Here is a 21,759-nt window from a genome sequence, read left to right as displayed (position 1 = left end):
TCTCATGAAATTGGATCATTGTCGGTCATTAAGCAGACCATTATAAAATATCCTTTCTTCTCCCTATGGCAGTTACCCTTTACTTCTGTGCATCTCACATAACTGGGATCACGGTACATGTATACCAAGATTGTGTGATCACTCCTGAATATTTCATAGACCAAGATACCATTTTACACCTTGTGTTGTATCTATTGCTGCTGTATCTCTGTGCTCAGTTTTCTCATACTTGAGACTTATTCCAACAGGGTGGGGATAAACTGCAGGATGCCTTCTACATTTTCCAGGAGATGTCTGACAAATACTCTTCCACTGTCCTGCTGTTAAATGGGCAAGCTACTTGTTACATGGGACAGGGCAAGTGGGAGGACGCTGAAGGAGTCCTACAGGAGGCTTTAGACAAGGTAGAGGTCTACTTAAATTATGATTTATTTTTATTTATTTTTTTGCCATTGTTTACTAATGAGATCATTTCTAATTGTTGCCAAAAGACATTGAAAGGGTATTTAGCCATTCTCCAGACCGGTTCAGTTTTACCTTACATGATCACATTGCTTAAAGGAAAAGGGTCATCAGAAAATCACATATTATTAAAATCAGGTTTTTATATTGCATTTATGTCAACAAAAAAAGTCAATGCCTTTTTATTTATTTTTGTATTTTTTTTCGTACCGTGTTCTGTATTCGAAAAAAATAAAATCTTGCAGTTTTCAGGCTGTCCACTGGGGCGTATTTAGACTCTTGCTTCTAGAAGCGTGTTCTGCAGGCTCATTATAATCAGAGGCTGTATTAGAATGACAGGTCTCTATACACAGCTAATAACATAGAATCAGCATTCCCAATAGGCATTGTCACAGCTGACCCTGCCCCCCCCTTCACAATATTTGTACTCGCTTATTAGATGCTTCAGTACAAAAGATAAGGTCAGAATCAGTCTATTGCTGCTAATGTACATGTTCCTGAATCAGGAATTTAGTCCTGCCGTGGCTAGTCTGAAAATTGCAAGACTTCAATTTTAATCGTTTTTTAAATGTTACTTTTTATTGAACGTTTTGATAAATAATGTTTTGTGAACTAATATTTTACAGTGTAAAATACACAAATTCAAAAAACAATGTTCGATTCTCCATGCAAGGGTGGAAAGTATACAATAAATCTGCAGTGTAATGATAGAACACTGAGAATTTTAACCCTTTCACAACATTTGATGTAATTGTACGTCATGATCGGAAAGGAGTTCCCGCAAAATGACATAGTTATGTCATCGCAATCATGCGGATACATAATCTGTGCCTGCACGACCGCAGCCAGGAGCTCTGCTTAAGTGATAGCTGCCAGGGCCAGTGCCCGCGCTGCTCCTGGCTGCTTAACACCCTAAATGTAGCGATCACAGCATTTAGAAGCCTAAGAGAGGGAGGGGGCTCTCTCTCGCACCTGATCGGCTCTCATGCAACATAATCATGTCCTGCCAATGGTAATCATGGCAACCAGAGGTCAAATAATGACCTCCTTAGGGTCTGCCAGCTACAGTGGCATGTTGGACCATGCCACGAACTTGGTCTAAAAGGTGTTTTCAGTGTAATACTAGAATAGATAAACTCCAAAAGAGGTGTATTTTCCAAAATGGGGTCACTTGTCGGGGGTTTCCACTGTTAAGGCACAGCAGGCGCTCTGCAAACGCGACATGGCGTCCGCTATCCCAGTATTCCCCAACTCCAGTCCCCAAGGCCCACCAACAGGTCATTTTTTCAGGATTTCCTTACTATTGCACAGGTGATGGAATTATCACCTGTGTAATACTAAGGAAATCCTGAAAACATGACCTGTTGGTGGGCCTTGGGGACTGGAGTTGGGGAATACTGCGCTATCCCATCCAGTTTTGCGCTCCAAACGTCAAATGGTGCTCCTTCCTTTCCAAGATCTGCCATGCACCCAAACTGTAGTTTACCTCCACATATAGGGTATCTGTGTACTCAGGAGAAATTGCACAATAAACTTTGGGGTTAATTTTCTCCTGTTATTTTTGTGAAAATGCAAAATTTAGGGCTAAAGCAACATTTTTGTGGGAAATATTAAAATTTTCATTTTTTCCTTCCTTATTGTTTAAATTCCTGTGAAGCATCTGAGGGTTAATAAACTTCTTTAATGTAGTTTTGAGCACTTTGAGGGGTGCAGTTTTTAAAATGGTGGGGTTTTTTTTTTGTCTTTTCTGTCACTTCAAATGTGATGTGGTCCCTAAAAAATTGGTTTTGTGAATTTTGTTGGAAAAATGAAAAATTGCTGATAAACTTTTAACCCTTCTAACTTCCTTTTATAGAAAAAAAAAGTTTAAAAAAATGATGCTGATGTAAAGTAGACATGTGGTAAATGTCTACTTTAGACACAATGTTAAGCTGCGATTTTTAGATCGCATGTAACGTTGTCCTGATGAAAAAGTTGGTTCAACTTCGAAACGCATTGAGAATAAACCGCATGATCTAATACCTCATCACATCTTCTGGGTATCTTGAATCTAGCACAGCAGCGCAGACTGTCACTCCTACCCTCCACCAATTGTTCTACACGGCGGGATTTCCCGACCTGAGAGTACTGTAGCAGCTGTCACACATTGATTCCTTAGATGTGGGTTAAACAACCCCAAAAGGTGAGCAATTCCTTTACCTCTCGCCTAGACCAATTTCTCCACCAGATAAGACCCTATTATTGTGCTTGGTGTCTCCCCGTCTTTCTCATATACACAATGCAAAGAGGAGGATCAACAAAAAGCACTCAGCCCATCCCATTGTACACAGGGAATGGTAAGGTTAGAGCATGTGGTAGACTGACCGCTTAAATGGGACACTCAAGGGGATCTTTTCCCTGTTTAAGGATAAAGTTATATAAGAATGAGAAATTTGTTGAAATGTGTGAAGATCTTAGAATCAGGATGTCTGAGAGAGTTTTATAATAGAGGTGTAGGGGAAGATCTCCTCAGTTGTGATAGGTGTATTAAGGGAAGAGATTGCTTCTTTAGTTTACTTAGGCAGGTGAAAAGAGTCGAGAGAGTTCTTAAAGTGTCGGTTAGTAAAACTTGTGGAATCTTTTACCTATCTATGTATAGGGTCAAAGGTTAGTCTTCCAGATTTATCTTTGATAGAAAGTATAAGGCTGTGTCCACACTGTGCATTTTTGGTGCATTTTCGCAGTGTTTTGTCCGCGCGGAATTGGCCCAAAAACACTAGGGAATCCTTCTGCCAGCTAAGTCAATAAGAATCCTGAAGTGCTGTGCACATGATCAGCAATTTTCCTTTAAGGATTTGCTGTGCGTTTAAATCTGCAGCATGTCAATTTTTTGTGCGGTTTTGCAGCGTTTTTCTTTTTTCAAATATCTTTATTTAGCTCCAAAAAGCATTCATTGCTGTACTAAAACGCATGCAAAAACATGCATTTTTTCCACAGCGTTTTTGCTGCCAAGAGATACAGAAATGTTGCAGAAATTTCTGCAATCAAATACTCAACATGCGCATATACCCTAAGAGTATATTCCTTTTCACCTTGAAGTAGCTTTGCTTAAAAGCAAATAGCTTTGTTACTTTTCTTAGATAAGTCTAGTGAAAGTGAATAATTTAGCGGTATGATGGATGGCAAGATTCTTTAATTAAGGAGGTTGTCCACTACTTTATCATTGATGACCTATCCTAACTATAGTTCATCAAAGTCTGATCGGTTTGGGTCCGACAGCTGGCACCCCCGCCGATCAGCTGTTCTTGGTGACAGTGGCAACTGCCGGCCGGAGATGCTCAATTGCGAAGCTGCTCCGTCTTCTGATAGTGGCTGCGGCACAGTACTACACATCTGCCTCCTATTCAAATCAATAGGAGGCGGATGTGCAGTCCACGGTCACTATCAGAAGACTGAGCATCTCGGCATTTGAGCATTTTGATCTCCGCCAACACCGACAACTGCTGATCGGCAAGGGTGTCGGACCCCAACCGATCAGACATTGATGACAACGTTGTGGACTGCCCATAAAGCAATAATAATAAATCTGTAAACAGATTATTTATTAAGCTCGAAGTATTCCGCTAAGTGTGATTTCAAGTCAAGGCCTTTCTGTGGAATGAGTGTTAATAAACATGCATTGAAGCATCAGTGGCATAATCGCCTCTGAAGAGAACTGATAGAGTTCAATGGTGATGGGTACGTGTTGTTCTACCATGTGATAGTCCTAATGTCCCCATTTTAGAGGGTCCGCAAAGTTACCAAAAAGTCAGTTTGTTTATGTAAGGCACATGGATGGGAATAAAAAGTAAATTAGAGGAAGGCTGTTTTTTTACTCTCAATATGACACAAAGGGCAAATTTTTCAAGTGTTTTTCTAAAATGCTGGGAGTGTTTAGCAGTCGGCAAGAGCAAGGGCCTTGTAGAAGTGCACAAAACTGTGGCCGACGGCACTTTTATGCACGCCTAAAAAGACCGACACCGCCAGATAATAAGCCAGACGGTGTCCACGGTGCCTCCATCTGCCTCCATTACAGGGAATCTTCCGCTGTGGGTTCCGTCTGAATCACTTATTGCAGAGATTTACACGGAAACCCCGGTGTAAGCGCTCAGCGTAGAGCGCAGGATAAATGTGCGCCGAGCCTTACAGTGATCTTTGTGAGGCAGAATACACAAATCAGCAGCAGGTGAAGAATTAGTTTTATTTATTTTTTACGCCGTTCCTCGTGTGATATAACTGATTAGACGACTTTATTCTTCGGGTTGGTGTGATTACAGCGAGACTAAATTGATAGCGTTTTTTTATGATTGGCGGCTGTCACACACTAAAAAACAAAACAAAAACGCTTTTTATTGCGCATAGCCATATTTTGAGAGCTATAATTTTTACATATTTTGGCCGACAGTCATGTAAGGGCTTGTTTTTTGTGGGACGAGTTGACGTTTTTATTGGTACCATTTTCGGGCACATTTTTTGATCGCTTTCTATTCTGATTTTTGGGAGGCAGAATGAGCAAAAAACAGCAATACGGGAATTTTTTTTTTTTTTTTTCCGTGTGTGGTAAAATTGATAAAGCAACTTTATTCTTTGGGTCAGTAGGATTACAGTGATGCCACATTTATATTGTTTTTTTATGTTTCCTAGCTTTTACACAATAAAAACTTTGATAGAAAAAAATAATTTAAAAATAGCATTATTCTGAGAGCTATAACTTTTTTTATTTTTTTTCCACTGATGGAGCTGTATGGTGGCATGTTTCTTGCGGGACAAAGCCGTTTTCAGAGGTTTGAATTCGCTTTTTGTTCGGCGGTATCATGATAAAGCATAGTTTTTTGCCTCGTTTTTTATTTATTTTTTACGGTGTTCATTGAAGGGGTTAACTAGTGGAACAGTTTATAGGTCAGGTTTTTCCGGACGCAGCAATACCAAATATGTGTACTTTTTTTTTCATTTATTTTTTCATAAAAATATTTATTTTTGGGTACAATATATTTTTTTATTATTATTTTGTGATTTATTTTTTTATTTTTTAAAAATATTTTACAAATGTTTTTTCACTTTTTTACCTTGTCCCACTATGGGACTTTTTTCACCCTGATCGCTTATAAGGCACTAGATCAGGGGTCTCAAACTCGGCTGGGTATATGGGCCGCACATGGAAAAAATTTGAATTTGGGGGGCCGCATTCTTTGTTCAATGTGACATTTTTAGTGATACCATTTTTTTTTGTATACACCTTTTGAACATTTTTTCCGTGTTTATTTTTTTATAGCTTGGGTCGTTATGGATGTGGCGATAATAAACGTGCACTTTTTTGTGTTTACTTTAGTTTACATATAAAACAGCATTTTTAGTGCCCAATATTTTTTCAGGCTTTATTTTTATTTTTTTGATTTTTACAATTTTGTTTCCCCCAATTGGCCACATACAGTAATATTGTCTTACAATTAGCATCATATAGTAATAATGGCAAACATCTTGTAGTAATGTTCCCCATCCAAGTCCCCATCTTGTGGCTATGTGCCCCATCCAGGTCCCCATCTTGTGGCTATGTGCCCCATCCAGGTCCCCATCTTGTGGCTATGTGCCCCATCCAGGTCCCCATCTTGTGGCTATGTGCCCCATCCAGGTCCCCATCTTGTGGCTATGTGCCCCATCCAGGTCCCCATCTTGTGGCTATGTGCCCCATCCAGGTCCCCATCTTGTGGCTATGTGCCCCATCCAGGTCCCCATCCTGTGGCTATGTGCCCCATCCAGGTCCCCATCTTGTGGCTATGTGCCCCATCCAGGTCCCCATCTTGTGGCTATGTGCCCCATCCAGGTCCCCATCTTGTGGCTATGTGCCCCATCCAGATCCCCATCTTGTGGCTATGTGCCCCATCCAGATCCCCATCTTGTGGCTATGTGCCCCATCCAGGTCCCCATCTTGTGGCTATGTGCCCCATCCAGGTCCCCATCTTGTGGCTATGTGCCCCATCCAGGTCCCCATCTTGTGGCTATGTGCCCCATCCAGGTCCCCATCTTGTGGCTATGTGCCCCATCCAGGTCCCCATGCTGTGGCTATGTGCCCCATCCAGGTCCCCATGCTGTGGCTATGTGCCCCATCCAGGTCCCCATGCTGTGGCTATGTGCCCCATCCAGGTCCCCATGCTGTGGCTATGTGCCCCATCCAGGTCCCCATCCTGTGGCTATGTGCCCCATCCAGGTCCCCATCCTGTGGCTATGTGCCCCATCCAGGTCCCCATCCTGTGGCTATGTGCCCCATCCAGGTCCCCTCTTGTGGCTATGTGCCCCATCCAGGTCCCCATCCTGTGGCTATGTGCCCCATCCAGGTCCCCATCCTGTGGCTATGTGCCCCATCCAGGTCCCCATCTTGTGGCTATGTGCCCCATCCAGGTCCCCTCTTGTGGCTATGTGCCCCATCCAGGTCCCCTCTTGTGGCTATGTGCCCCATCCAGGTCCCCTCTTGTGGCTATGTGCCCCATCCAGGTCCCCTCTTGTGGCTCTGTGCCCCATCCAGGTCCCCATGTTGTGGCTCTGTGCCCCCTGTGCTGTTCTTCACACACATAAAAAAAAAAAAAAAAGATGATTCTCACCTGTCCTCCGTTCCCTCGGCGGCCTTCCTGCAGATGTGGCCCGCAGGCACCACAGAGTCCGACCCCTTGACGATCCCGACCTGGTCCAGGATGAGCCGCCGACAGCAGCGCTGCATTGCCGCACAGAGACTGTCTCCCAGCACAGCATTTTCAATGTCAGCCGCCGGCCAATCAGAGGCCAGCAGCTGACATCTGCATATGGCAATGACGTCATACTCGCTGCGCCGACACGCAGATATCAGCTGCTGGCCTCTGATTGGCCAGCGGCTGGCATTGGAAATGCAGTGCTGGGAAACAGTCTCTGTGCGGCAATGCAGCGCTGTTGTCGGCGGCTCCTCCTGGACCAGGTCGGGATCGTCAAGGGGTCTGTGCCTGCGGGCCGCATAAAGCAGCCTCAGGGGCCGCATGCGGCCCGCGGGCCGCGTGTTTGAGACCCCTGCACTAGATGGTGGCCCGATTCTAATGCATCGGGTATTCTAGAATAGGTATGCGGCCGACGGGGCGCAATTAGCAGAGCGGTGTTTAAATTTTGCGCCAAAATCGCTGATTGGTCGCGTTCGGCTACCGCGACCAATCAGCAAAGCGGTGTTTAAATTTGGCGGCAATATTGGTGATTGGTCGCGGGCGGCGGCCGCGACCAATCAGCGAACCGTGTTAGTGAGGACTGGAGAGCGTGTTTAAATTTGGCACCAAAATCGCTGATTAGTCACGACCAATCAGCAGAGCGGTGTTTAAATTTGGCGCCAATACTGCTGATTGTTCGCGGCCGACGGCGTCGACCAATCAGCGATTTTGGCGCAAAATTTAAACAACGCTCTGCTGATTGGTCGCGGCCGTCAGCCGCGACTAATCAGCTACTTTGGGGCCAAATTTAAACCCCGCTCTGCTGATCGGTCGAGGCCGGCGACCGCGACCAATCAGCAGAGCGTTGTTTAAATTTGGCGCCAATCTGGCTGATTGGTCGCGGCCGCCATCCGCGACCAATCAGCGAACCGTGTTAGTGAGGAATGGAGAGCGTGTTTAAATTTGGCACCAAAATCGCTGATTAGTCGCGGCCGGCGACCAATCAGCAGAGCGTTGTTTAAATTTGGCGCCAATCTCGCTGATTGGTCGCGGCTGCCGTCCGCGACCAATTAGCACAGCAGTGTTTAAATGTCGCGGCAAGAACGGTGATTGGTCGCGGCCGCTATTTAAATGTGGCGCCCAAATCGGTGATTGGTCGCGGGCAGCGGCCGCGACCAATCAGCAGAGCGGTGTTTAACTTTAGCGCCAAGATCACTGATTGGTCTCGTGCGGAGAGCGCGACCAATCAGCGAATCGTATTGGTGAGGAGCGGGGAGCGGAATCGTATTAGTGAGGAACGGGGAGCGCTGCTGCCTGTGCGGATACTTCCACTACGAGAAGCCGGGAGATGAGCGACTGCTCGCAGCAGAAGTATCCCGACCCGCAGCGCCGCTCCCCGGTCCTCCCTTCACACCCTAGCCGCTGATGTCCCCACAGTATCTGCATGGTGTTACAAAGGTCCGGACATTTGTGTTAAAAATCGCTGATTGGTCGCTGGCGCTGCCCGCGACCAATCACCGATTTGGGCGCCAAATTCAAATATCGGCCGCGACCAATCACCGATCTTGTCTCCACATTTAAACACCGCTGTACTGATTGGTCGCGGCCGATATTTGAATTTGGCGCCCAAATCGGTAATTGGTCGCGGGCAGCGCCAGCGACCAATCAGCGTTTTTTAACACAAATGTCCGGACCTTTGTAACACCATGCAGATACTGTGGGGACATCAGCGGCTAGGGTGTGAAGGGAGGACCAGGGAGCGGCGCTGCGAGTCCGGATACTTCTGCTGCGAGCAGTCGCTCATCTCCCGGCTTCTCGGAGTGGAAGTATCCGCACAGGCAGCGGCGCGCCCCGGTCCTCACTAATACGATTCCGCTCCCCGCTCACCAATACGATTCGCTGATTGGTCGCGCTCTCCGCACGCGACCAATCAGTGATCTTGGCGCTAAAGTTAAACACCGCTGTGCTGATTGGTCGCCGACGCTGTGCGTGACCAATCACTGATTTGGGCGGCACATTTAAATAGCGTCCGCGACCAATCAGTACAGCGGTGTTTAAATGTGGAGCCAAGATCGGTGATTGGTCGCGGCCGATATTTAAATTTGGCGCCGAAATCTGTGATTGGTCGCGGGCAGCGCCCGCGACCAATCAGCGTTTTTTAACACAAATGTCCGGACCTTTGTAACACCATGCAGATACTGTGGGGACATCAGCGGCTAGGGTGTGAAGGGAGGACCGGGGAGCGGCGCTGCGGGTCCGGATACTTCTGCTCCGAGCGCCCGCTCATGTCCCGGGTTCTCGGAGCGGAAGTATCCGCACAGGCAGCGCCGCTGACATCCATGCGGCTAGGGCGTGAAGGGAGGACCGGGGAGCGGCGCTGCGGGTCCAATTGGTCGCGGCCGCTATTTAAATGTGCCGCACAAATCATTGATTGGTCGCGGACTTGGCCCGCGACCAATCACTGATCTTGCGGCCAAAGTTAAACACTACTGTGCTGATTGGTCGCGGGCAGCGTCCGCGACCAATCACCGATTTGGGCGCAAAATTTAAATATCGGCCGTGACCAATCACCGATCTTGGCTCCACATTTAAACACCGCTGTGCTGATTGGTCGCGGCCGATATTTAAATTTGGCGCCCAAATAGGTGATTGGTCGCGGGCAGCGCCAGCGACCAATCAGCGATTTTTAACACAAATTTCCGGACCTTTGTAACACCATGCGGATACTGTGGGGACATCAGCGGCTAGGGTGTGAAGGGAGGACCGGGGAGCGGCGCTGCGGGTCGGGATACTTCTGCTGCGAGCGCCCGCTCATGTCCCTGGTTCTTGCAGCGGAAGTATCCGGACAGGCAGCGGCGCTGACATCCAATTGGTCGCGGACGCTATTTAAAATTGCCGCACAAATCGGTGATTGGTCGCTGTCTTGGCCCGCGACCAATGACTGATCTTGGCGCCAAAGTTAAACACTATTGTGCTGATTGGTCGCGGACGCTGACCGTGACCAATCACCGATTTGGGCGCCAAATTTAAATATCGGCCTCGACCAATCACCGATCTTGGCTCCACATTTAAACACCGCTGTGGTGATTGGTCGCGGCCGATATTTAAATTTGGCGCCCAAATCGGTGATTGGTCGCGGGCAGCGTCGGCGACCAATCAGCACAATAGTGTTTAAGTTTTGCGGTAAGATCAGTGATTGGTCGGGTCCGAAGACCGCGACCAATCATCGAATCGTCTTGGTGGGGAGCGCTGCTGCCTGTGCGGATACTTCCGCTGCGAGAACCCGGGACATGAGCGGGCGCTCGCAGGAGAAGTATCCGGACCCGCAGCGCCGCTCCCCGGTCCTCCCTTCCTCATGGAGGTCAGCGGCGCCGGCGGTCCTTCCGCTGCTACCGGCCGGGAGATGAGCACCTCGCGCCGCTCATCTCCCGGCTGCATCTCCGTCCCGCAGATGGGTCCGGCGGTCGGGTTCCTTCTGCTGTTGCCGGCCGGGAGATGAGCGCCTCGCGCCGGTCATCTCCCGGCTGCATCGCCGCTCAGCTCCGTCCCGCAGATGAGCCGCTAACGGCCGCCATCTTTTTTTTTTTTAGAAATCCCCCGGCGCTGATTGGCCGCTGCCGGACCAATGAGCGACGCGGGATTTCCTGGACACACAGACAGACAGGATAAGACGATTATATATATATATAGATAGGGATGAAGAAGCATTCATATACCTTATAAACTGTCAGTGCTGCACTGACAGGCAAACTTGTTAGATCATGCACTGAGCATGATCTAGCAACTTTGCTAGTTCTGGTGACTCGGGTGTCGTCATGATGACATCAGGTCACCATGGCAACATTCGGGCCCAACGATGATGTCGTGGAGTCTCTGATCCAAAGACAGAGAGGCTTCCTTCCCTCTGCCTGAACGCTAAATGTTGCAATCGCAGCATTTAGCTGGTTAAAGTGCCAGGAGCGGTGCGGACATCGCTCCTGGCACTGACTCCCGGGTGTCAGCTGTCAGAATCAGCTGACACCTGGCAGCAATCGGTCTCACACAGCCCCCTGTGCGTGGGCGATCGCCTTAACGTACTGCATCGGTCGGGAAGTCCTTCCTGACGATGACATATGTGTACTATAAATGTCAGGAAGGGGTTAAATACGGATTGTGATATGCTAAAAAAAAAACCTTGGCAACAATTTTTTTTTTTTTTTTAATTAATTGAACACAAAACCCTGATTTAAACAATAGGTAATTTTCTGATGACGCATTATATTTGAGTGGTCTTGGTAAACAGGCTAAACTAATATATTACATACAGCTAATCAAGTGTTTTTTTAATATATATATATATATATATATATATATATATATATATATATATATATATACAGTCATGGCCAAAAGTATTGAGAATGAGACAAATAGTAATTTTTCCAAAGTTTACTGCTTAATTTTTTGTAATGGCAATTTGCATATACTCCTGAATGTCAAAGAGTGATCAGCTTAACAGCAATTACTGCACTTGCAAACTCAATATTTGCCCAGAAAATGAACTTTAACCCCCAAAACACATTTCAACATCATTGCAGTCCTGCTTTAAAAGGAGCAGCTAACATCGTTTTAGTGATTGATCCATTAACACAGGTGTGGGTGTTGATGAGGACAGGGCTGGCGATCAATCAGTCATGATTAAGTAAGAATGACATCACTGGATACTTTAAAAGGAGGCTGGTTCTTGGTATCATTGTTTCTCTTCAGTTAACCATGGTTATCTCTAAAGAAACACGTGCAGCCATCATTGCACTGCACAAAAATGGCCTAACAGGGAAGAGTATCGCAGCTACAAAGATTGCACCTCAGTCAACAATCTATCGCATCATCAAGAACTTCAAGGAGAGAGCTTCCATTGTTGTCAAAAAGGCTCCAGGGCGCCCAAGAAAGACCAGCAAGCGCCAGGACCGTATCTTAAAACTGTTTCAGCTGCGGGATCGGACTACCAGCAGTGCCGAGCTTGCTCAGGAATGGCAGCAGGCTGGTGTGAGTGCTTCTGCACGCACTGTGAGGCGGAGACTCTTTGAGCAAGGGCTGGTTTCAAGGAGGGCAGCAAAGAAGCCACTTCTCTCCAGAAAAAACATCAGGGACCGACTGATATTCTGCAAAAGGTACAGGAAGTGGACTGCTGAGGACTGGGGCAAAGTCATTTTCTCTGATGAATCCCCTTTTCGATTGTTTGGGACATCTGGAAAAAAGCTTATTCGGAGAAGAAGAGGTGAGCGCTACCACCAGTCTTGTCTCATGCCAACTGTAAAGCATCCTGAAACCATTCATGTGTGGGGTTGCTTCTCAGCCAAGGGAATCGGCTCACTCACAGTCTTGCCTAAAAACACAGCCATGAATAAAGAATGGTACCAGAATATCCTCCAAGAGCAACTTCTCCCAACCGTCCAAGAGCAGTTTGGCGCCCAACAATGCCTTTTCCAGCATGATGGAGCACCTTGCCATAAAGCAAAGGTGATAACTAAATGGCTCATGGAACAAAACATAGAGATTTTGGGTCCATGGCCTGGAAACTCCCCAGATCTTAATCCCATTGAGAACTTGTGGTCAATCATCAAGAGACGGGTGGACAAACAAAAACCAACAAATTCTGGCAAAATGCAAGCATTGATTATGCTAGAATGGACTGCTATCAGTCAGGATTTGGTCCAAAAGTTGATTGAGAGCATGCCAGGGAGAATTACAGAGGTCTTGAAGAAGAAGGGGCAACACTGCAAATATTGACTTGCAGCATTAACTCATTCTAACTGTCAACATAACCTATTGGTACTCATAATATGATTGCAATTATATTTCTGTATGTGATATAAGCATCAGACAAACACTAATAAAAATCAGAGGCCAGCAGATCATGTGAAAATATAATTTTGGTGTCATTCTCAAAACTTTTGGCCATGACTGTATATATAGAATGTCGTGATCTTGGAATTAGTAGGCCTAAGGGCAGGAAGATCATTTTATTATTTATTTATTATGCTTATACAGCGCCATCATATTCCACAGCGCTTTACAGATATTGTCATCACTTGTCCCCATTTGGTCTCACAATCTACATTCCCTATCAGTATGTCTTTGGAGTGTGGGAGGAAACCGGAGAACCCGGAGGAAACCCACACAAACACAGGGAGAACATACAAACTCCTTGCAGATGTTATTCCTGGTGGGATTTGAATCCAGGACCGCAGCGCTGCAATGCTAACCACTGAGCCACCATGCTACCCTATCATTTCTGTACATTTACACTTCAACTTCAGTTGTGTTACACAGGGCTGTGGAATCGGAGCCCATTTTGTCGGTGTTGGTATAAAATAGACCGACTCCAACTTCTAAAATATATAATAAATTGGGTACATTAATTCAATGCAGTTTGTGGGGAATATTTTTCCATAAGAATTTGGGAACGTTATGAGATGTCCTATAAATGTCTGTCCTATTCCTGATCTAAGGGTCTAGACTTTTAGCTGAGATGAATCTGTGCTACAGTAAATTTATCACTTAAACATGAGCCATGTATGAGGGAGTCGTGGAGTCGTGGAAATTGAGGAGTCTGAGGTCTGGCTTACCGATTCCACAGCCCTGGTTTTGTAGATGGAGCAGCTTTTATGGCTGAGTATTGATCAAAATAGTGCTCTTTACTGGGTCCATATAGACTGGGTTTGTAATACAGTTGCTAAAAGTATTGAACATATAGAAAAATAAATATAAATAAAACATTTATTACTTATCCACAGAGGTGTTAAATGTTAGATCAGCGGGAATCCCACAAATGACTAATAAAAAGGTCTCAAGTGCCCCTTCCTTGTAAGTAGCACTGATGGTGAGTCTAGCTCTTAGGCTATGTTCACACACGTTGTGTTTTTTTTTCTGCTGCTAACTTTTCTCTGGCAGGAAAACGGTTGCGTAAAAAACGCAGGTTTTGTTGCGTCTTTTTTGCGCATTTGCTGCGTATTTTTGACCACCCATTACTTCCTATGGGTGAAAAAATGCAGCAAAAATGCACCTGCGTTTTCTGGTGCAGAAACGCTGGAAGAAGTGACATTCTCTATTTTCCAAATACGTAAGCAAGGCAGAAAATACACCGCAAACAAAAAGCAACGTGTGAACAGAGAATTCTGGTTTCTCAAAGACTTTGCTGGTACTGCTAGATGCAGCTGAAAATTTGCATAAAAATCTGCTGCAAAACACAACGTGTGTGAACTTAGCCTTACTATAATGTTTGTGGGAATGAACTTACTGAGGACTTCAAATGTACTTATTATATAATGACTATATTAATATAAAGAATAGTATTTGTATGTTTGATAAATGTCACATTACATAATCTCTACTTGATTTGCAGGACAGCAGCCACCCAGAAACACTGATTAATTTCATTGTATTAACTCAACACATTGGAAAACCTCCAGAAGTAAGAGTTTTGTTTATGTTTCTTATTACATGTACTTTATGTCATCTTAGGCCAGGCTTACACTGCATATATATTTCCCTAATTGCTCTGACCCCTTGACATCCAGTGTGTGTGTAATATATATTTTAATAATGGGAGGGCCTTCTTCAAACTGCTGTGTTCTCCCTAAAAGAAAAAAAAAACCATATTCAGGTCATTAAACCCGCATATGCATCCATAGTATTGCTGAATTTCTGAACCTATATTGTGCTTGTCTGAAATTTGGTCTTTGAGTGTTTAATACCCTTACCTGTATACCCTTCAGTTATCTCATTTTACATTATTAATAAAGGGATATTACAACTTGAAAAAGGTTAAAATAAAAAGTCTAGCTGTATATTACGAGAACGTTTTAATTCTCTGATTTGCCGCACTCCTTGGGTTATTTTCATGATGTGCACTTTATCATCTCTCTCAAGGTCACAAATCGCTACCTGTCTCAGTTGAAGGATGGACATCGAAATCACCCTTTTATTAGGGAATTTCAAGCAAAGGTAATAGCAGAGCTTCAGCTTTATAAAACAGCTAGTTAAAGAGCTAACCCTGCTTCAGTATTCCATCAACCGCATATATTTGCTATATCTTCTGTTTAATTCTAGAAAGTTTATGGGTTTCTTTGCAATGAGATTATTTCACTGGTAATATTTCCTGTTTTTTTTCGCCTTGTAATAATCATCTTTGGTCAAACCCTGACGTTGCCCATAGAAATTAGATTACGTTAGTGGATAGAGCGGAGCCACCAGCAATCCAGTTTCTATGGTTGCTGGAAGACTTTTGTACAACCTTTTCTTTTGGGGGAGTAACAGGTGGGATAAATATAGAAAGGTATGTTCTTTTTCCTGTCCAGTTTCTGGGGATTAGTGGATCCAGATGTATCTGCCAACACTTTCCTCTTCTCTTCCTTCTACATAGCACTTCACTGTGCATATAGCATAATTGGTTGCTTAACCGATTAGATGGTGGTCAGTAGTGAGTGTAACAGCTAAGGCTGTCCACAAAGGGTGGAAGCTTTCAATGTGAACCACAATGCTGTCACCCAGAAATCATGTGGCTCTGGTGGGATAGCTCTGTTTCACAAAGGAAAACATTTGTTGCATCTGTAGGTTAAATTAAGATATGGGAAGTGGTTTGCTGGAATCCTTACACCGATTTTCTGTTCCCTAAGGGTGCTTTCACACTGTGTTTTGGCACTTGTTGGTCCCGTTGGGGTTTACATCCGACGCCCCTGCAAAACTGGATTTGGGCATATGCACCGACGGGGCTATACACTATAATGGTGCCGACAGAGCGAACGTGTGTTCTGTCGTGCATCATTTTCAGGCTTTCATGCCAACTGGAGACTTACACCCAGATGCAGTCTACTACGTCTGAGTGACAACCTCCAGTATTCATATACCCCCGAAAATAATGCACAACAGAGCACACATTCACGCATACGCCGAATCTCATTTTGCGGGGGGCTTGAACGTAATCCCCGACTGGACCAACGAATGTCCAAAGACACACAGGGAATTTAGATTGTGAGCCCCGATGGGGACAGCGACGATAATGTGTGTAAAGCTGTGCGGAATATGTTAGCACTATATAAAAATGAAGATTATTATGTGTACCAAAACACAGTGTGAAAGCATCCTAAGGGAATACTAAACAAAAAAAGGACTCTTTTTCTGAGCACATTTAGGGAACACCTAATTGTAGCAAAACAGCAATATTTACTGTAAAAAAAAACAAAACAAAACCCAAAATATCATTTTGGCGTGCTGCAAAAAAATCAATTAACAAATGCACCATAAGGGTGAATTTAAAAATGGCAGATTTGTTGCAGAAATTTCCATGATTGTCCCATTCACATGAATGGAACTTGCTAAAATCCAAGAGCTTGCTGCCAAAACATCCCCATTTAGGTGTATGAAGCGGTGTTTACTGAGCAACCTGCCAGTCCCAGAGCCATTTACTACCTTTTGATTCAGGTGATGTTGTATATTCTAGTGCTATGCCTGTATTATTACCCATTCAGGGCACTTTTTTGTTGCTGTATTACTTGATATCCAGTTTGACTGTTCATGTGGTTGCATCTCACTTATTCATAGCTAATATAGCATCTATCACTGGTCTGGCATCAATGTGATACATAATTATCACTTGTGATTGTTTTGGCTCCATTCATATATATTGCCCGCTGTGTAGAAAGTGTCTGATTATTTGCTATATATGCAGCATGTGCCCTTTAGCATATCCTCCTAATTTTCTTTTGTTGGAACTGAATTTCAGACCCATTCATTTCTGCAATAAATCTGTTGCATGTGAATTCATCCTTATACTTCCAGCAAGTGGCATCATCAGAATTGTTTCAAGCTGTTCACATTTACATTTCTGAAATCTTATATTTAATGAGCCTCTCTTAATATATGAATAATAATTTTTTTTTTGAGTTTTTGTGTTGTAGAAAACTCTATATGCTCTCGTTTGAGGGGACGGGAAGGGGGGGGGGGGCGGTTTTAGCAGGGCTGGCTGTAGTTTTCTTTTGCCAGATCTTTGTCTGGAACAGGACTGCCAGTAGTAGTCCAGTAGTCTAGATTGGTTTTAGGATTCATAATTACATTTCCTGGTGGTGATGAGAGCAGCATGATATAGGGGCATAAACCCTGATTACAATGATGTCACTTGTCTGCTTAATGTAGTGTTTTATAAAATCAGTTTTATCAGCAGGAGATTATCACTAGAAGATTACCTGACCCACTGCTACAGGTGCGTCTCACTAAATTAGAATATCCTCAAAAAGTTAATTTATTTCAGTTCTTCAATACAAAAAGTGAAACTCCTATATTATATAGTCATTACAAACAGAGTGATCTATTTCAAGTGTTTATTTCTTTTAATGTTAATGATTACAGCCAATGAAAACACAAGTCATTATCTCAGTAAATCAGAATAATTAACAAAAAACACCTGCAAAGGCTTCTTAAGCTTTTAAAAAGGTCCCTTAGTCTGTTTCAGTAGGCTCCACAATCACGGGCAAGACTGCTGATTTGACAGATGTCCAGAAGGCAGTCATTGACACACTCCACAAGGTCCCTGAGTCTGGAGGAAGAGTGGAGAGACACACACTCCAAGCTGCTTGAGGTCTAGTGTGAAGTTTCCACAATCAGTGATGGTTTGGGGAGCCATGTCATCTGCTGGTGTAGGTCCACTGTGTTTTATCAAGACCAAAGTCAGCGCAGCCGTCTACCAGGAAATTTTAGAGCACTTCATGCTTCCCTCTGCCGACAAGCTTTTTGGAGATGGAAATTTCATTCTCCAGCAGGACTTGGCACCTGTCCACACTGCCAAAAGTACCAATACCTGGTTTACACACAACAGTATCACTGTGCTTGATTGGCCAGCAAACTCGCCTGACCTTAACCCCATAGAGAATCTATGGGGTATTGTCAAGAGGAAGATGAGAGACACCAGACCCAACAATGCAGACGAGCTGAAGGCTGCTATCAAAGCAACCTGGGCTTCCATAACACCTCAGCAGTGCCACAGGCTGATCGCCTCCATGCCACGCCGCATTGATGCAGTAATTGATGCAAAAGGAGCCCCGACCAAGTATTGAGTGCATTTACTGAACATACATTTCAGTAGGCCGACATTTCGGATTTTAAAATCATTTTTCAAGCTGTTATAAAGTATTCTAATTTATTGAATTAATGACTTCTGTGTTTTTATTGGCTGTAAGCCATAATCATCAACATTAACAGAAATAAACACGTGAAATAGATCACTCTGTTTGTAATGACTCTATATAATATAGGAGTTTCACTTTCTGAAATAAATGTAACTTTTTGATGATATTCTAATTGCGAGATGCACCTGTAGGTAGTCTGCCCCTGCCCCCACCACTGATTGGCAGCTTTCTGTGTTCACGTGATACCTGTGAGCGGCCAGCGATAGCTGGGGGATTGGGGCATTATCCATAGTAGTGGACAACCCCTTTAATACTTACATTTTATTAACTGTTTATGGAGGAAAAATAGAAAGAAACAGCAATTCTGTTGTTTTTGTTATCTTGCTTTTTTTTTCCATTCATGTGCTGGATAAATAGTGTTAACAGCACAATTGAGGCAATACCACATACATATAGTTTTCATTTATGATTTATTGCTTTTGTATAAATAAGTAAATTTTCCTTTTGTGTTTCCATATTTTGAGAGCCATAAATGTTTCACTTTTTTGTGCAGAGAAGTGGGTGAAGGCAATTCTGGCATGGTTTATTTACATTTTTTTTCATCATGATGAATATAGTTTTATAGTACCAGTCACGTTTTTTTTTTTTCACATTTAATTACTTTATCTGGAAAACTGTGTGATATTTTATTTTTTTTTTTTTGTAAAAATTTATTTTTTTCAATATTTATTAGTCCCACAAGGGAACTTGAACAGGCGAACCTTTGATTGCACTGACAATACACTGCACTACCTATGTAGTACTAAGGTAGTGCAGGGCATTATCCAGCTTGTCCGTGTTAGGCCAAGTTCACATGGCGATACTGGTAATTGGGCTAGTCAAGTTCACAAATTATGGACGTGACTGGCTCCTTGTGCAGCTTTGTGTGCCTTTTTTCAACAAAGTCTATCGGTCCACGTAGAAAACCAGCCATGTGCACTGGCATGCTGGCTATAATATGGTCGTTGGTCGAGTTCTCTCCGTGGGTTACCAGGACCAATTCTATATGAACGAGCCCTTCTGCTGACAGGCAGAATATGAGTTAAAGCCTCTGTCCGGATCCATTAGGCTTTGGTCTATGGCAGACTTGAAGGCCATTATTATGCCTTTGGTTACCATAGCAACCCATCGGTGCCCCTTGGAGCCCTGGGATTGAGAGACTGCACTGTGTTTTCTTTTTTTTCAAATCAGATACTTTTTATTAAAAGACTTTTTTAACATTACACATAAACAACATTGAGGCATCACCCAACTGGCAATTCCCTTCAAAACCCACCCGTTCCCCCTCCCCCCGCCCATTACACCCCTAAAAACCCTATGGCAAAGACGAATTTAATTACAGACCGCATATTATCATATAGCTTATCTAACTCTTAAAGCATTGATAATTTGATCCATGGATACAGAGCATAATATCTAATAGTCAGTGATTCGTTAAGTAGAACCTGAGAGACCACAACATTTCAAACTCAATTGATATTTAAAATGGACATAATATGATAACCATGAAACATGCTCCATTTACCCCAGATTTTATCAAATTTCCGTATAGCCTTCCGCTTTTTGTACACTCCCTCTTCTAATTTTAATAAAAGATGCATTCTATCCAAGAATTCCTGGAACCTGAGAGGGATCCAACCAATGTGCAGCTATAAGCTTTCTGATCTGATATAGAGTCCTCTTAACGGCTATTATTTCATCCTCTTCACATCCTACTATTTCTACATGGCCCAACACACACAGTTTAGGATATAAGGGTAGATTACACTCAAACACATTATTAATGTACTGCACACACTCATTCCAGAATACCGCGACCCTCCTACACGTCCACATCATATGCATAAGATCTGCTCCTTCCTCTCCACATTTTGGACACACACTGTCATTCCTTGCCCCAATGCGCTGTAGAAATTTGGGAATTCTATATACCCTATGTAATAAGAACAACTGTGAGAGTCTATATGCCTCACATGTAGATAGAATCGGAATGCTCCCCACCACGTCTTCCCATTCTTCCGAGGTTATAGTACCAATGTCACGTTCCCACCTCGCCTTAACATTTAAGGGTTTGTCCCACTGAAATTGCTGCATAAGTATCCCGTAGATTCTGGAACTGCACTGTGTTTTCACTTTCAAGCAGGGCAGGAAAAAATCAAAGTGGATAAAAATGTCCATTGTATGAAGGTTATTTTATTTTTTTGTGCATCTATTTTATATTTGTGCCTGATGGGTCTTGTTTAAAAATTTGTAATTCTCATTTTTATGCTACATTCCAAATGGTCACAGGAAAGTATGTCATTGACCGTGTCATATACTGGAAGAGATTTTAGTGTTAGTTTTTTAATTTTTCTGCATAATATAGATTTTGGAAAAATGAATGTAGGCCCTATATAAGGTATTTCAGCCATTACAATCTATGACCTATAGGAAGTAATGTCTCTCTTTGTAACAGTTGCTCCTCCTAAGACATTAATAGTTCTCTTCTGTTTCTTCCAGGAGAATGAATTTGATCGCCTTGTGCTGCAGTATGCTCCCAGCGCATGACCTGGACCTGATTAACTTATATTTCGCTCTATGAACACAAGTTGTAGCTTTTGCAGTGAAAATATATGTTTCATGTTGGGCAGAATGCCATGTCCCACAAGGGAAGTTAATGCTAGTGCGGAGATGGCGGAGGATTCCTTCTCCCTGCATCTGTATTGGAACGTAATATACTTTTTTTTTTTTTAAAGTCAGTTCTCAACTTCTGTTCATCTTGTACATCATGGACATTCCCAATAAAAATAAACTTTTTTTTTTCCTTCTTCGCACATGTCTCTATGTAGATATCCTTATAAATATTATACAATTACCGTATTTTTCGCTTTATAAGATGCACTTTTCCCCCCCAGATTTGGGGGGAAAATAGGGGTGCGTCTTACAAAGCAAAATCACTTTTCCAGCTGCGGTGCAGCGGAGGCAGGACGGTGTGTTTGGAGGTAAGAGGAGACTGCGGGCCCCATGCTGTCTGCCAAGTTCTGCTGGAGGTGTTCGGCGGTGCAGGGGCTCCGCCGACATTTTGTGGCACCCGGAGCCCCGCACCTTCCCTACTGTCCTATGCGGTGGACTCCGGGAAGATGGATGCCGGAAGTGACGCATGCCCAGATTGAGATTTCGGTGCCAAGATCTCCGACGGCCATTTTCCCGGAGTCCATCACATAGAACTGAATATAAGGTGCGGGGCTCCGGGTGCCACAAAATGTCGGCGGATCCTCTGCACCGCCGAACACCTCCAGCAGAACTTTTCAGACAGCTTGGGGCCCGCAGCCGCCACCCACCACCGAACACCCCGTCCTGCCTCCGCAGCATCTCCAGGACCCTGCAGCGTCTCCTGCCTCAGCCAGTGGCAACCCTGGGACCCCGCTCTACCAATACGG

At 44.1% G+C, this 21,759-nt stretch overlaps 1 protein-coding gene across 1 annotated transcript in view; it reads left to right on the top strand.

Annotated features, from left to right (window-relative positions):
- The window catches only part of COPE (COPI coat complex subunit epsilon), a 39,280-nt gene extending 18,130 nt beyond the window's left edge, over positions 1-21,150 (top strand). Inside the window, exons 7-10 of the mRNA XM_073660724.1 lie at positions 249-404; positions 14,524-14,592; positions 15,051-15,125; positions 20,840-21,150. Coding sequence (XP_073516825.1) covers positions 249-404; positions 14,524-14,592; positions 15,051-15,125; positions 20,840-20,887 — 348 coding nt within the window. The 3' untranslated portion in view covers positions 20,888-21,150. The remainder of the gene's footprint in view (positions 1-248; positions 405-14,523; positions 14,593-15,050; positions 15,126-20,839) is intronic.
- The last annotated feature ends 609 nt before the right edge of the window (positions 21,151-21,759 follow it).

Source organism: Phyllobates terribilis, unplaced genomic scaffold, assembly GCF_046119375.1.
Source record: "Phyllobates terribilis strain yellow unplaced genomic scaffold, ASM4611937v1 Scaffold_1__5_contigs__length_1240528914, whole genome shotgun sequence".
In the NCBI taxonomy this organism is placed as follows: Eukaryota; Metazoa; Chordata; class Amphibia; order Anura; family Dendrobatidae; genus Phyllobates; species Phyllobates terribilis.
This window is presented reverse-complemented; position numbering and strand designations above follow the sequence as displayed.